The sequence below is a fragment of the Lampetra planeri genome, chromosome 53, assembly GCF_965212315.1.
Source record: "Lampetra planeri chromosome 53, kcLamPlan1.2.h2, whole genome shotgun sequence".
NCBI classification, from domain to species: domain Eukaryota; kingdom Metazoa; phylum Chordata; class Hyperoartia; order Petromyzontiformes; family Petromyzontidae; genus Lampetra; species Lampetra planeri.
In genome coordinates, this window is record NC_136159.1 from 1,389,004 (window position 1) to 1,402,111 (window position 13,108).

Sequence of the window (13,108 nt, forward strand, 5' to 3'; positions counted from 1 at the left end):
AGTGGGGGATCCACAGCGCTTAATTGCAATTAGGGGGGCAAACAGTAGCGAGGCGTGTCTCAATCAGGCGCAGCCACAATCTGAGAGCTCAAGTTTGAAATCCTCCTCGATCCATTCCGGGGCCGCGATCTTCAAGGCCCCCGCCGCGCGCCTCTTCTTCACGCGATTAAATTCCACGCGCGACGGCCATGCCCGCTGCTGCCACCGCCACCGTCGCGAGCAGAGACTCGTCTTCTAAAGGTCACGACCCCCTTGGGTCACGGTTACAGGGGTCACGGTGGGTAGGGTCGCCGCCTCGTCCGCAGGCCAAACCGCGGGCGTGTTTCTCACTCGGCCTCGAGGTCTCCGATTCTTTTGTACGACTGCCGATGTCGATGCGGCACAAACAACTCCCATTTCACAATCAGGTGGTCAAGCTGCGTCGGGAGCAGCGGAGTGTGTCGCCGCGATTTCTCCTTCGCATTTGTGGATCTCGGGGCATTGCGTCGTTATACGTTGTACGGTCTGCTCTGGATCGAGTAGACATCTGTGATTAAAATTCCAAGGCAATGCTGCCACGAGATCTTGGTACAAATCAGCTGTTGCCACCCAAAGGCAAGAGACCAATTCCCAGACTGTCTGGGTTAAACCGTGACAGGTGGCGAACCTTGCCTTGGGGTAACGGGGCCATGATGTAGGTCGGCGAGTCGGGTGTTTAGGGGGGACCACGGGGAGGCTTTAGGGGACATTCGGGGACCAAGTGGGGGGGGGGGGGGTCAGGGCACCCGGCTTCTGGGAACAGTTTAGGGGACGGGAAGGTTTGAACCACCCGATCCGAGGGTGGGTTATAGTTTCATCTACAGTAGTGGCGCCAAGCTGGTGTCGTGGATCACGTTACTGGACTTGCAATCCACGTTTCCAGTTTAATCCCGTCTGAAACAATGGGAGGAAAGTTTCTTAAATCCCCCCCCCCCTCCCGACCCACCTTTGTCCACCACCTCAGCAGTATAAATGGGTGCACCCCATCATCAATCTGCAGGTTGTGTGTGGTGGGGGGTAAAGTGTGGATACTCCCACCCGTTACATCGGTCAGTGTGGAAGAGTAGACCAAATATACCCTCTGGCGGGGTCTTGCACCCGCAGTGGCTCGAGCAAGAAGTTTCTGGGCTGCACCTTTGCCTGTACAGCAGCATCCTTAGCTGAAATTACAATCGTAATGACACCGATTGAAATGTATTGAGTAGCAGCATTACAATTGATCCCAGGTGTGGTCACCAGCGACTGGGACCATTAGAGGACCCTGGGAGGGGTAAGGGAGACCACCACCCCACGGTGGGCGTGTGGTGGTCCTGTGGAGCGGGCGTGAGCTCCGTGCGCCGTCCGTCGGTTTCGTTTTGCGTTGCCAAAAAAACTCATCCGTTGCCACTGCCCTTCTCTTATTCTCACTTGCACTCCAATCTCTTGCACCCCTTGATTAAAGATTCTGACAACCACTCACGTGCAGAGGACTTGCTTGGGGGGGGGGGGGTGTTGGGACTGCTGACATGGTAGGACCCACAGGACGTCAAGGTTTAGACCAACCTTATTTTACCAGGTAAGCCCCACAGCTATATATAGCTTTCTCAGAAGCAACCTGGCCTCAAATGATAGCTCAACGAAGTGGCTTGTGGAAATGTATAGCGGGCAAATACTGCAACTGCATGTTGACTAAATGTGGCAGAGAACAATCCAGAGAATTCCAAATATTCAGACATCAGAATCAAACCCCGTGATCTGTATACCTGGTGAGGCAGTTAACATCTCATTTAAGATGCCCAGACGACTTTGGACTACAGATTAGAAGGATCCCTTCCTGGAGGTAAGACCCCAGGGGTGCACCCACACAGCACACTCACAACACACTCACAACACCCACACAGCACACTCACAACACCCACACACTCAACATCGTAGTCGTAAAAACTTTTTTTATTTGTGTGAAACGCCGATTCTCCTGCAGCCACACAAAACGTTTGATTCAAAACGAAAAAAACCGACCCAATTCAAATCGGCCGCGGTCCTTGCACCCACCTGGAAGAAATGTGGCGGGTGCCACGGCAACACGGTTACCATGGGGATGGGAGGGGGGGTAAGATGGTCTTCGACCAGAAATTAAATTCGACAGCGGCCCCTGCTGACCCCCAGTGAGGGTCTGGCTCCACCCCTCCACCCCCACAGAGGGAGGCGGAGTGGAGCCAGGTTGAGTGTTGTGGGTGACATCAGCAAGACGGCGCCGCCGGCTGCCATCGCGTCGCTCTGGTCACTCCTTGGCGATGGCGAAGGGCTTCTCGACGGGGACCGTGCCGCTGTCGGCGATGATGCAATCCTTGAGCGGCCGGTCACGCCCGTCCGTCTTGGTCTCCTCCATCTTCTTGAGCACCTCCTGGGGAGCGCAAGTTGGGGGGGGCGAGGTGGGAGGGGCAGCGGGAGAGACGGCGTGCAGGGCGGGTGGGTGGGGGCCGGCGAGAGGGGGTGGGGGCGGTCACACCACATGCAAGTTAGCGGAGTTGGGGACGGGGGGGGGGCAGGAGAAGTGGGAGGAGTAGGGGAGTGGCGAAGGAGTTCGGGGTCCTCTGGGAGAAACCAAGGAAGGTGCGGGATTGGATTCCTCTCGATTTTTGTTTCTAAATTGAAAAGTAATCGCGGCCAAAGCGGAGGAGGGGAGAGGCCTGCCGGGGATGGACACGATTAGAGGGCGGCAGCAGGGTTAATGGAATTACAGGAGAAGTGAAAGATGGCAGGATTAGTGGTTAGAGGCGACAGGGATCGGGGGGGGGGGGTCTCCCTTTAGCTGCAGTGCCAGGCTAGGTGCACGCACCCGGGACCCCGCAGGCGCTACCAGTCCTCGACGGGCACAGTAAACGGCTCGGCCACGGCGATGGTGCCGCAGGCGGCTATGACAGCTTCGGCGAGCGGGCGGTTGTGGTCGTCTGTCTGCTGCAGCTCGATGGAGTGCACTACGTACTGGGGGCGTGGTTTAGCAGGGTGAGCAGGGGGGGAGAAAGCCAAGCGGGAGTAGAGTAGAGCATGAAGCAGGGTGGAGAAGAGGGAGCGTGAGATTGGGGGAAGGGGGGTGAACAGGATTGAGACAAAGAGGCATCACAGCCCTATGTGAAGCTGTAACCGTGTCGTCCCCCAAGACCCCCCCCACCCCTCCGTGACCCCACGCACGTCACGAGGTATGGGCGGCCCTGGGCACGCAGTCGTGACGTCATCGGCCACCATCACGGAAGCCGAGCAACGACAGGGGAGGTACACGGGCAGCGTCAGGGGAGCTGGGGTCAGAATGCAAGGGGAGAGTGGGCGAAGCGCACGTCCATGTGCGACGTGCAAGAGACGCACAATGGAAGCCTGTGAGTGAGAAGCGCAAGCAAAGCTCAAGCAAACTTTGCACGAAAGAGACGCCCGTTCCGTGTCAAACGGCACAGAAGCGCAAAGGAAGCAATGTGCGTGCGAAGCATCAGAGAAGCGTGCCCTGCGTGCGTGAAAAGCTGTTATCCCCGCAAGCGAGAAGCACGGGAAGGCACGCATGGGAAGCGCACACGCGTGTGCGTGCGAGAGCGGCACTCACCATGCCCTCGAGCACCTTGCCGAACACGACGTGCTTGCCGTCGAGCCAGCCCGTCTTGACGGTGGTGATGAAGAACTGGGAGCCGTTGGTGTCCTTGCCCGCATTGGCCATGCTCACCCAGCCGGGCCCGTAGTGCTTCAGCTTGAAGTTCTCGTCCGGGAAGCGCTCCCCGAAGATGCTCTTCCCTGCGCAAACAAAAGGCGGCGACGTGTGAAGCCTCCGCGGCCAACGCCACACGGAACAATCCAAACACGATCGTCACTAAAAAGGGAGAAATTATACAAATCGCCCTTCATCATGGCAAATTAAGGAGATGTTAAATACCTCGCCTGGTATACAGGAGGTCGTGGGTTCGATCCCGACCCTGACGCCTACTGTATATTTGGAGTTTGCGTGTCTCTCTCCGTGGTAGTGTGGATTTTTCACTAGGTCCTCCAGTTTTTCCCTTTCACATTTAGAATCAACATCACGCATTTAGAGTATTTGGCTGCTATAAAATTCCACATAAGCCACTTTGTTGAGCTCTAATTTGTGGCCAGGTTGCTTCTTAAAAAGAGCTACATAGCTCAGTGGGCCTTAGCTGGTAAAATAGTTTGGTTAAGCAGGGAATATGCCAGCATCACCACCTATTGTATTTCTCCACAGCACAGTCAGGAGTCAAGTTTTCATCTCACTGGGCAAGAACTCGAAAAAAATGAGTCCAGGATGGAGTCAATTGCTATAAGTGACCCTGGGTCACCAAGATGACAAAAGCAACAACGTAACAAAGTTAAACAATGACGCGTATACAAAATCGGTGCAAGAGCAACCAAATTCACGGGTCACGGTTCAAGGCCAGGCTTGAATGGGGAGCAAGGGGGGGGTTGACGTTGGGTTGGGGATGTTTGGCATCTACACGGCTCCAGCGGGCCCAAGGGAGGAGACACACAGATGTTGGGAGGTCGCCGTGTCTATTACACAGCAGCAGCAGCTGTGGCATCTGATGGAGAGAAGGCGATGGTCGCCGAGTGCGGTGGTGGTGGTGGTGGTAGATGCGGCATCTACAGCTTTGACCAAAATAACTTCTTCATACTGGTGTGAGGGAGTTAGTGATCGAGGGCTCTTGGGATTGGGTTGGGACTTAGAGACTATATTCAGCAAGGCGTTCAGGGTTGGGATAGCAGCGAGCAGCTGGATTCATGGTTAGGGGGCTGGGTTCGTGGCTGGGTTGTGATAAAGAAGCCACATGAATTGGGTTAGGGGCTGGGTTGTGGTTAGCGGTGGAGGGTGGGGGTCGTGTGGCTGCCGTTGTCCCTACCCCCGGTGCCGTCGCCACGTGTGAAGTCGCCGCCCTGGATCATGAAGTCCTTGATGATTCTGTGGAACTTGGAGCCCTTGTAGCCGAACCCTTTCTGTGAACACCGACAACGCGGCCACCGCCGTGAGACTTGGGGGGCGGCAGGTAGACCGCCAACCCGGACGCGAGCAGAAACAAGTACAGTCCCTTCTCCTACAACGCCACGTTTTCACAACGCGAATCGGATATAACGCAATTAATATACTGGGGAACGTTTTTTTATAACGTGGATGCAAATTGGATATCACGTGATCGAGTGGCCGGAACTACGTTGTGCGAGTGTGAGTAAGCGGTTTGTACGGCTGCCTCGGCGTAGCATCGCACGAGGCAGTGGGATGCTGCTGGATGCTTCTAGATGCTGCTTCACACGCGCCTCGGTATTCGTTGAGCCTGCGTACGCATCTCGCGTGTTCTCGCGGACTGTGCTTCACCCTGTATTATTAGGACACGATGTTCCCATTAAGCGGTGCTCTTGAGCAACTCAACTACCGCGTGGTGGTAGTTTACGGACTGCGCAACGCAGAATTACGTCGGTAACAACACGTTACAGTCCATCAGCCCGGTTGGCTTGTCAGACCACTTATCCACCGTGGCAATCTGTTTAAGACAGCAAATGGTGGACCCCGTGTCGACCCGTCTGGGTCTCATCAGCAGACTTAAAACGGATCGGTTTGAAACCAATGCTGCTGGATCGCCATACGTTACTATTGGGAACTGGCTTTGAGTGGGAATGAAGACCGAGCGAGGAGGAGGCAAGCGGCAAGCAACGGAGGAAGACAGCCGAAGAGACGCGGCGAGGGTGGCGGCGGCGGCAGCGAGACGAGACACGCTCGGAGGCTGCGACTGGACCAGAGCCACTGGGGGAAGGAGGGAATGGAGGAGGAGGGAATGGAGGAGGAGGGAATGGAGGAGGAGGGAATGGAGGAGGAGGGAATGGAGGAGGAGGGAATGGAGGAGGAGGGAATGGAGGAGGAGGGAATGGAGGAGGAGGGAATGGAGGAGGAGGGAATGGAGGAGGAGGGAGGCCTTTGCCCAGCAGTGGGAAGTTGCAGGGCTGACGACACTGGCAAGATTACTCCATGGACAACGGGGGGGGCGGGGTGAGAGAAAGGGCAGGGTGCAGGGTGAGGGTGCAGGGCGAGGGTGCAGGGCAGGGCGAGGGTGCAGGGCAGGGCGAGGGGAAGGGCAGGGTGAGGGGAAGGGCAGGGTGAGGGGAAGGGCAGGGTGAGGGGAAGGGCAGGGTGAGGGGAAGGGCAGGGTGAGGGGATGGTGAGTGTGCAGGGCAGGGTGAGTGCGCAGGGTGAGGGTGCAGTGTGCAGGGTGAGTGTGCAGGGTGAGTGTGCAGGGTGAGTGTGCAGGGTGCAGGTCACCTCTCCTGTGGCGAGCGCCACGAAGTTCTCCACCGTCTTGGGCACCGTTTTGCCGAAGAGGCCGATGACAACGCGGCCGGCAATCTCATCGCCGATCTTCACGTCGAAGTAAACCTAGGGGAGTCCCAGCAGGAGTCAACATTACTGCCATGACCATCTGCACTGCCACCGATTGCATAACGTCCAATCACCATCGCCTTCACTCGCAATCCAGCCAGCAGAATTATCAACCATCGCCACCATCGCTGTACCATCATCAATATCATCTCGATTACCATCGCCACCATCATCAATATCTCGATTACCATCATCAATATCTCGATTACCATCGCCACCCACCTACCACAGCCCACGTCACCATCACCCACAATCACCATCACTAACAGTGGTGGAAAGCCTCATTGAAGCGGAGATCATGATCACAGATGACGATACCCCCCCACCCGCCATCACCGCTGCTACAACCACCTCCATCAATCAGCTCCCGCTACTTCACATTCCCTACAACGCATGGGCGAATCGCAGCACGTCGCCGCTCGCCATCGGCGGAACCGCGCGTCACGTGGCCACCTCCAGCCAACCGCGCGTCGCCTCCGCAGCCGCTCCGCCAATGCGCAGTGGGAAATGCAAAACCACCCTGCCTCGCTCCCCTTGCCTCCCCAGGCACCTTTCGACTCTCTCCCTGTCCCCCTCCTCTCTCCTCGCTCTCCCTCTCCTCTCCCTCCCCTCTCTCTCCACAAACCTTGTCCGTCACTTTGGGCCCCTTCTTCTTGTCGTCGGCGTCCGAGCCGCGCGGCATGAGGAGGAAGACGACGGAGGCGACGATGAGGCCGGCGGCCACGAGCAGCTTCATGTTCACGTCGCTTGCACGGAGCATGGCGGGCAAGGGGCGGGGCAGAAGGGGGCGGGGCGTGGGAGTCACGTGGTGCACAGAGAGAGGGGGGGCGGGGTATTTATAGCGAGGCGAGGGTGGGAGGGGGGTGCCGGTGGTGAAGGTCACGTGGGTTGCGTGGATGGAGGGGGGAGTTTTATAGCCACGCCCATTTAACAGTGGCTGACCAATCAGAGGCGATCAGGGGGAGGGTCACCTCCCTAGCCCTGCCTGCTTGGGAGCGGAAGGACCAATCAGAAGCTGGATCCACGAGCACCCCTCCCTCATTCCCCGCTCGCCCTCCGCGCACCCGCCCCGTCAGTGACACGTGGCTTGTCTGGAGGAGATGACACGTGGCTTCGCTTGCAGCGCGCGCGCGTTCATTGGTCCGCTCGGACGATATATCGCGATGTCGCCTGGCGATATATCGGGCGTCTCACCGGAATATTTCAGTTTAGGACAAATGTAACTGTGGAATAACCCCCTCGCCCCTTATAATCGTCGATAACACTGCCGTAACAGGAGAACATTCGATATGTAACATGCGACGTTTCGGGTCATGGCCCTCCTTTGCGGCACATAGACAGTGTCGATCAGTGAGATCAATCACGGGGTCTGGCAGGAATGTGTTCACATTTTTTTTTATTGAAAACCATTTTATGAACCACGTCTCATAGCTACAACTTGCATTTAGAAAGTGTCTCGAGAGCTTGCGGAGTGGCGAGAACCACGCCCAACCACCTCTGTCTCCTCGATACAGCACGCCCGGCCGCCTTTGTCTCCCCAGTGGCGATGTTTACACATCGAACCGGGAACTATTTTGAGGCTGAGTCGACCTAGGGGAGGCCGTGGACCGATTCACATAATCGTCGCTGGTGTTGGCCGTGAGCGGGAATCGAACTCGGGTCGCCGGCTTCGTAACGCAACGCGCTAACCACTACACTACCGCTCCCATAAACTCGCATACACACACATGCACACCACACACATGCACACCACACACATGCACACCACACACATGCACACCACACACATGCACACCACACACATGCATACCACACACATGCACACTACACACAATACTAACACATACACACCACACACTCATACACACCACACACATACCACACACATGCATCCACACATACACACACCACACACATGCACACCACACACAATACTAACACATACACTCACATCACACCACACAATACTAAGACACATGCACACCACACACAATACTAACACACATACACCCCACACACACCACACATACAACAGCCGCCATTCACCACTCAGTGGCGGTGACGTCAAGTCATCTCATGTCGGAGAGACTCCCCACACACAAAGACAAAGATCCCCCGTATATCCTGAACAGATTGTTGGGGCAAGTGCTGTTAGCGAGCACCTATGAAGGCCGACACGGTACACGAGGGGGTGGGTGGCCAGCACCACGCCAGGCCGTCTTTGTCTCTCCAGTGGCGATGTTTACAAACCACATCACACGCACTGTTTACACACCACATCACGACCACAGACCAAATGTAGAGAGATATTCTGCGGGTGAATGTGAATGGGTGGATGTCATTGGATGAGTGCCGATGTGTCGGGTCTGTGAGTGCGCGGGTGAGTGTGGTTGTGCATCCTTCGTAGGTGCTCGCTAACAGCACTTGCCCTCAACAGTCTGTTTAGGCTGTAGGGGGGTTCTTTGTCTTTATCAGTGGTTGAGTGTAGATCTACAGTATTGTCTGAGTGGTCGAGTGTGGTGGTGTGGCTGTGAGTGGTCGACTGTGGTGGTGTGGCTGTGAGTGGTCGAGTGTGGTGGAGTGACTGTGAGTGGTCGAGTGTGGAGTGACTGTGAGTGGTCGAGTGTGGTGGTGTGACTGTGAGTGGTCGAGTGTGGTGGTGTGGCTGAGTGGTCGAGTGTGGTGGTGTGGCTGTGAGTGGTCGAGTGTGGTGGAGTGACTGTGAGTGGTCGAGTGTGGTGAGTGACTGTGAGTGGTCGAGTGTGGTGGAGTGGCTGTGAGTGGTCTAGTGTGGTGGTGTGACTGTGAGTGGTCGAGTGTGGTGGAGTGGTTGTGAGTGGTCGAGTGTGGTGGTGTGACTGAGTGGTCGAGTGTGGTGGTGTGACTGTGAGTGGTCGAGTGTGGTGGAGTGGCTGTGAGTGGTCGAGTGTGGTGGTGTGGCTGTGAGTGGTCGACTGTGGTGGTGTGGCTGTGAGTGGTCGAGTGTGGTGGAGTGACTGTGAGTGGTCGAGTGTGGTGGAGTGACTGTGAGTGGTCGAGTGTGGTGGAGTGACTGTGAGTGGTCGAGTGTGGTGGTGTGACTGTGAGTGGTCGAGTGTGGTGGTGTGACTGAGTGGTCGAGTGTGGTGGAGTGGCTGTGAGTGGTCGAGTGTGGTGGTGTGACTGAGTGGTCGAGTGTGGTGGTGTGACTGTGAGTGGTCGAGTGTGGTGGTGTGACTGAGTGGTCGAGTGTGGTGGTGTGACTGAGAGGTCGACTGTGGTGGAGTGGCTGTGAGTGGTCGAGTGTGGTGGTGTGGCTGAGTGGTCGAATGTGGTGGTGTGGCTGTAAGTGGTCGAGTGTGGTGGAGTGGCTGTGAGTGGTCGAGTGTGGTGAGTGACTGTGAGTGGTCGAGTGTGGTGGTGTGGCTGTGAGTGGTCGAGTGTGGTGGAGTGACTGTGAGTGGTCGAGTGTGGTGGTGTGACTGTGAGTGGTCGAGTGTGGTGGTGTGGCTGAGTGGTCGAGTGTGGTGGTGTGGCTGTGAGTGGTCGAGTGTGGTGGAGTGGCTGTGAGTGGTCGAGTGTGGTGGTGTGACTGAGTGGTCGAGTGTGGTGGAGTGGTTGTGAGTGGTCGAGTGTGGTGGTGTGACTGAGTGGTCGAGTGTGGTGGTGTGACTGTGAGTGGTCGAGTGTGGTGGAGTGGCTGAGTGGTCGAGTGTGGTGGTGACTGTGAGTGGTCGAGTGTGGTGGAGTGGCTGTGAGTGGTCGAGTGTGGTGGTGTGACTGAGTGGTCGAGTGTGGTGGTGTGGCTGTGAGTGGTCGAGTGTGGTGGTGTGACTGTGAATGGTCGAGTGTGGTGGTGTGGCTGAGTGGTCGAGTGTGGTGGTGTGGTGTGGCTGTGAGTGGTCGAGTGTGGTGGAGTGACTGTGAGTGGTCGAGTGTGGTGAGTGACTGTGAGTGGTCGAGTGTGGTGGAGTGCTGTGAGTGGTCGAGTGTGGTGGTGTGACTGAGTGGTCGAGTGTGGTGAGTGACTGTGAGTGGTCGAGTGTGGTGGAGTGGCTGTGAGTGGTCGAGTGTGGTGGTGTGACTGAGTGGTCGAGTGTGGTGGAGTGGCTGTGAGTGGTCGAGTGTGGTGGTGTGACTGAGTGGTCGAGTGTGGTGGTGTGACTGAGTGGTCGAGTGTGGTTGAGTGGTTGATTGTGGGTGACCGCCGCTGTCCCCCCTCACTCGGCAACAGCTCGGCGCGACATGGCGACCCCGCGTGTGTGTGGGGGCAGAGGGAGCTGCCATAGCCTCTGCTGCTGCCGCTATTGCCGATGTCGCCTGTTACTGCTGCGCTTGCAACTGTTGGCGCTGCTCGTGATGCTGGTGCTCCTGCCTCTGATGCTGCTACTGCTGCTACTGTTGGTGCTACTGCTGTGGCTTCTACTGCTGCTGCCGCTATTACTGCTGCTGCTACAGATACTGCTACAACTAAATACCACTGCTGCTGCTACTACTATTCATACTGCTACTGTTGCTTGTATATCTGTAGTGACATCGTGGATGTCACTGTGCACTGCCGGCCCTAGAGAGGCACGGCGTGCAGTGTAGTGACATCGCGGGCACCACTCAATGTGTGCAGTCACCCCTTTGTGTTGGTATTAATAAACGTGTTGCCTCCAAAGAGTACGTCTGTGACTCAGTAGAACTCACACAACATGTCTGCTGGTGATACTGCTAATACTGATGCTGTTACTGCTTCTACTGCTGCTGATGCTACTGCTGTTGCTGATGGTGCTGTAGTTGCTGATGGTGCTGTAGTTGCTGATGGTGCTACTACTGATGCTGTTACTGCTTCTACTGCTGCTGCTGCTACTGCCGTTGCTGATGGTACTGTAGTTGCTGATGGTGCTACTGATGCTTTTGCTGCTGCTGCTACTGCTGCTGCTGTTGATGATGGTGCTGCCGTTGCTGATGGTACTGTAGTTGCTGATGGTGCTACTACTACCGTGTTACTGATAGTACTCCTGGTACCAGTCCTCGCCCAATCTCTAACTATAGCCCTGACTAGCACAGCCTCGCCCCAATTAGCAACCCTAACCCGAGCACTAAGCACAGTCATTAATTAATAGCCTGCCCCTAATCACGGCCAAGTGACTCGCGTGCTGGCTAATCCCCGGAGCGCGTCACCGTTCACCACGCGATGAGATCACCCCGCTCGCTGTTGCTCTGCTGAGGAGAGTCAGATGGGCAGATGTCATGTCCAAGACTCTCGTCACAACCAACCCACAACACCCGCAACACCCGCAACACCCGCAACACACACAACACCCACAACACCCGCTAACACCCACAACACCCACAACACCCACAACACCCGCTAACACCCACAACACCCACAACACCCGCAACACCCACAACACCCACAACACCCACAACACCCGCTAACACCCGCAACACCCACAACACCCACAACACCCGCAACACCCACAACACCCGCTAACACCCACAACACCCACAACACCCACAACACCCGCAACACCCACAACACCCGCTAACACCCGCAACACCCACAACACCCACAACACCCGCAACACCCACAACACCCACAACACCCGCAACACCCACAACACCCGCAACACCCACAACACCCACAACACCCGCTAACACCCGCAACACCCACAACACCCACAACACCCGCAACACCCACAACACCCGCTAACACCCACAACACCCACAACACCCACAACACCCGCTAACACCCACAACACCCACAACACCCGCAACACCCACAACACCCACAACACCCACAACACCCGCTAACACCCGCAACACCCACAACACCCACAACACCCGCAACACCCACAACACCCGCTAACACCCACAACACCCACAACACCCACAACACCCGCTAACACCCACAACACCCACAACACCCACAACACCCACAACACCCACAACACCCACAACACCCACAACACCCGCAACACCCACAACACCCGCTAACACCCACAACACCCACAACACCCACAACACCCGCTAACACCCACAACACCCACAACACCCGCAACACCCACAACACCCACAACACCCGCAACACCCACAACACCCACAACACCCACAACACCCGCTAACACCCACAACACCCACAACACCCGCAACACCCACAACACCCACAACACCCACAACACCCGCTAACACCCACAACACCCGCAACACCCGCAACACCCACAACACCCACAACACCCACAACACCCGCTAACACCCACAACACCCGCTAACACCCACAACACCCACAACACCCACAACACCCACAACACCCACAACACCCACAACACCCGCTAACACCCACAACACCCGCTAACACCCACAACACCCACAACACCCACAACACCCACAACACCCGCTAACACCCACAACACCCGCAACACACGCAACACCCACAACACCCGCAACACCCACAACACCCGCAACACACGCAACACCCACAACACCCGCAACACCCGCAACACCCGCAACACCCACAACACCCGCAACACCCGCAACACCCGCAACACACGCAACACCCACAACACCCGCAACACCCACAACACCCGCAACACCCACAACACCCGCAACACCCGCAACACCCGCAACACCCACAACACCCGCAACACCCGCAACACCCGCAACACCCGCAACACCCGCAACACCCGCAACACCCGCAACACCCGCAACACCCACAACACCCGCAACACC

The 13,108-nt window shown here is 56.7% G+C and overlaps 1 protein-coding gene across 2 annotated transcripts; it reads right to left on the bottom strand.

The window, feature by feature from the left end:
* Positions 1-1,929: 1,929 nt before the first annotated feature.
* On the bottom strand, positions 1,930-7,233 carry PPIB (peptidylprolyl isomerase B). 2 transcript variants are annotated; one of them, XM_078617314.1, is made up of 6 exons: positions 7,038-7,222; positions 6,296-6,409; positions 4,887-4,980; positions 3,590-3,774; positions 2,837-2,982; positions 1,930-2,401 (listed from the first exon to the last, which is right to left on the bottom strand). In XM_078617314.1, the coding sequence occupies exons 1-5, from the start codon at positions 7,170-7,172 to the stop codon at positions 2,854-2,856; spliced, it is 657 nt and encodes a 218-aa protein (XP_078473440.1). In that variant the 5' UTR covers positions 7,173-7,222; the 3' UTR covers positions 1,930-2,401; positions 2,837-2,853. The 2 variants fall into 2 exon arrangements, with proteins under 2 accessions (XP_078473440.1, XP_078473441.1); XM_078617315.1 differs by lacking the exon at positions 2,837-2,982 and having other exon boundaries at positions 7,038-7,233.
* Between the last annotated feature and the right edge of the window lie 5,875 nt (positions 7,234-13,108).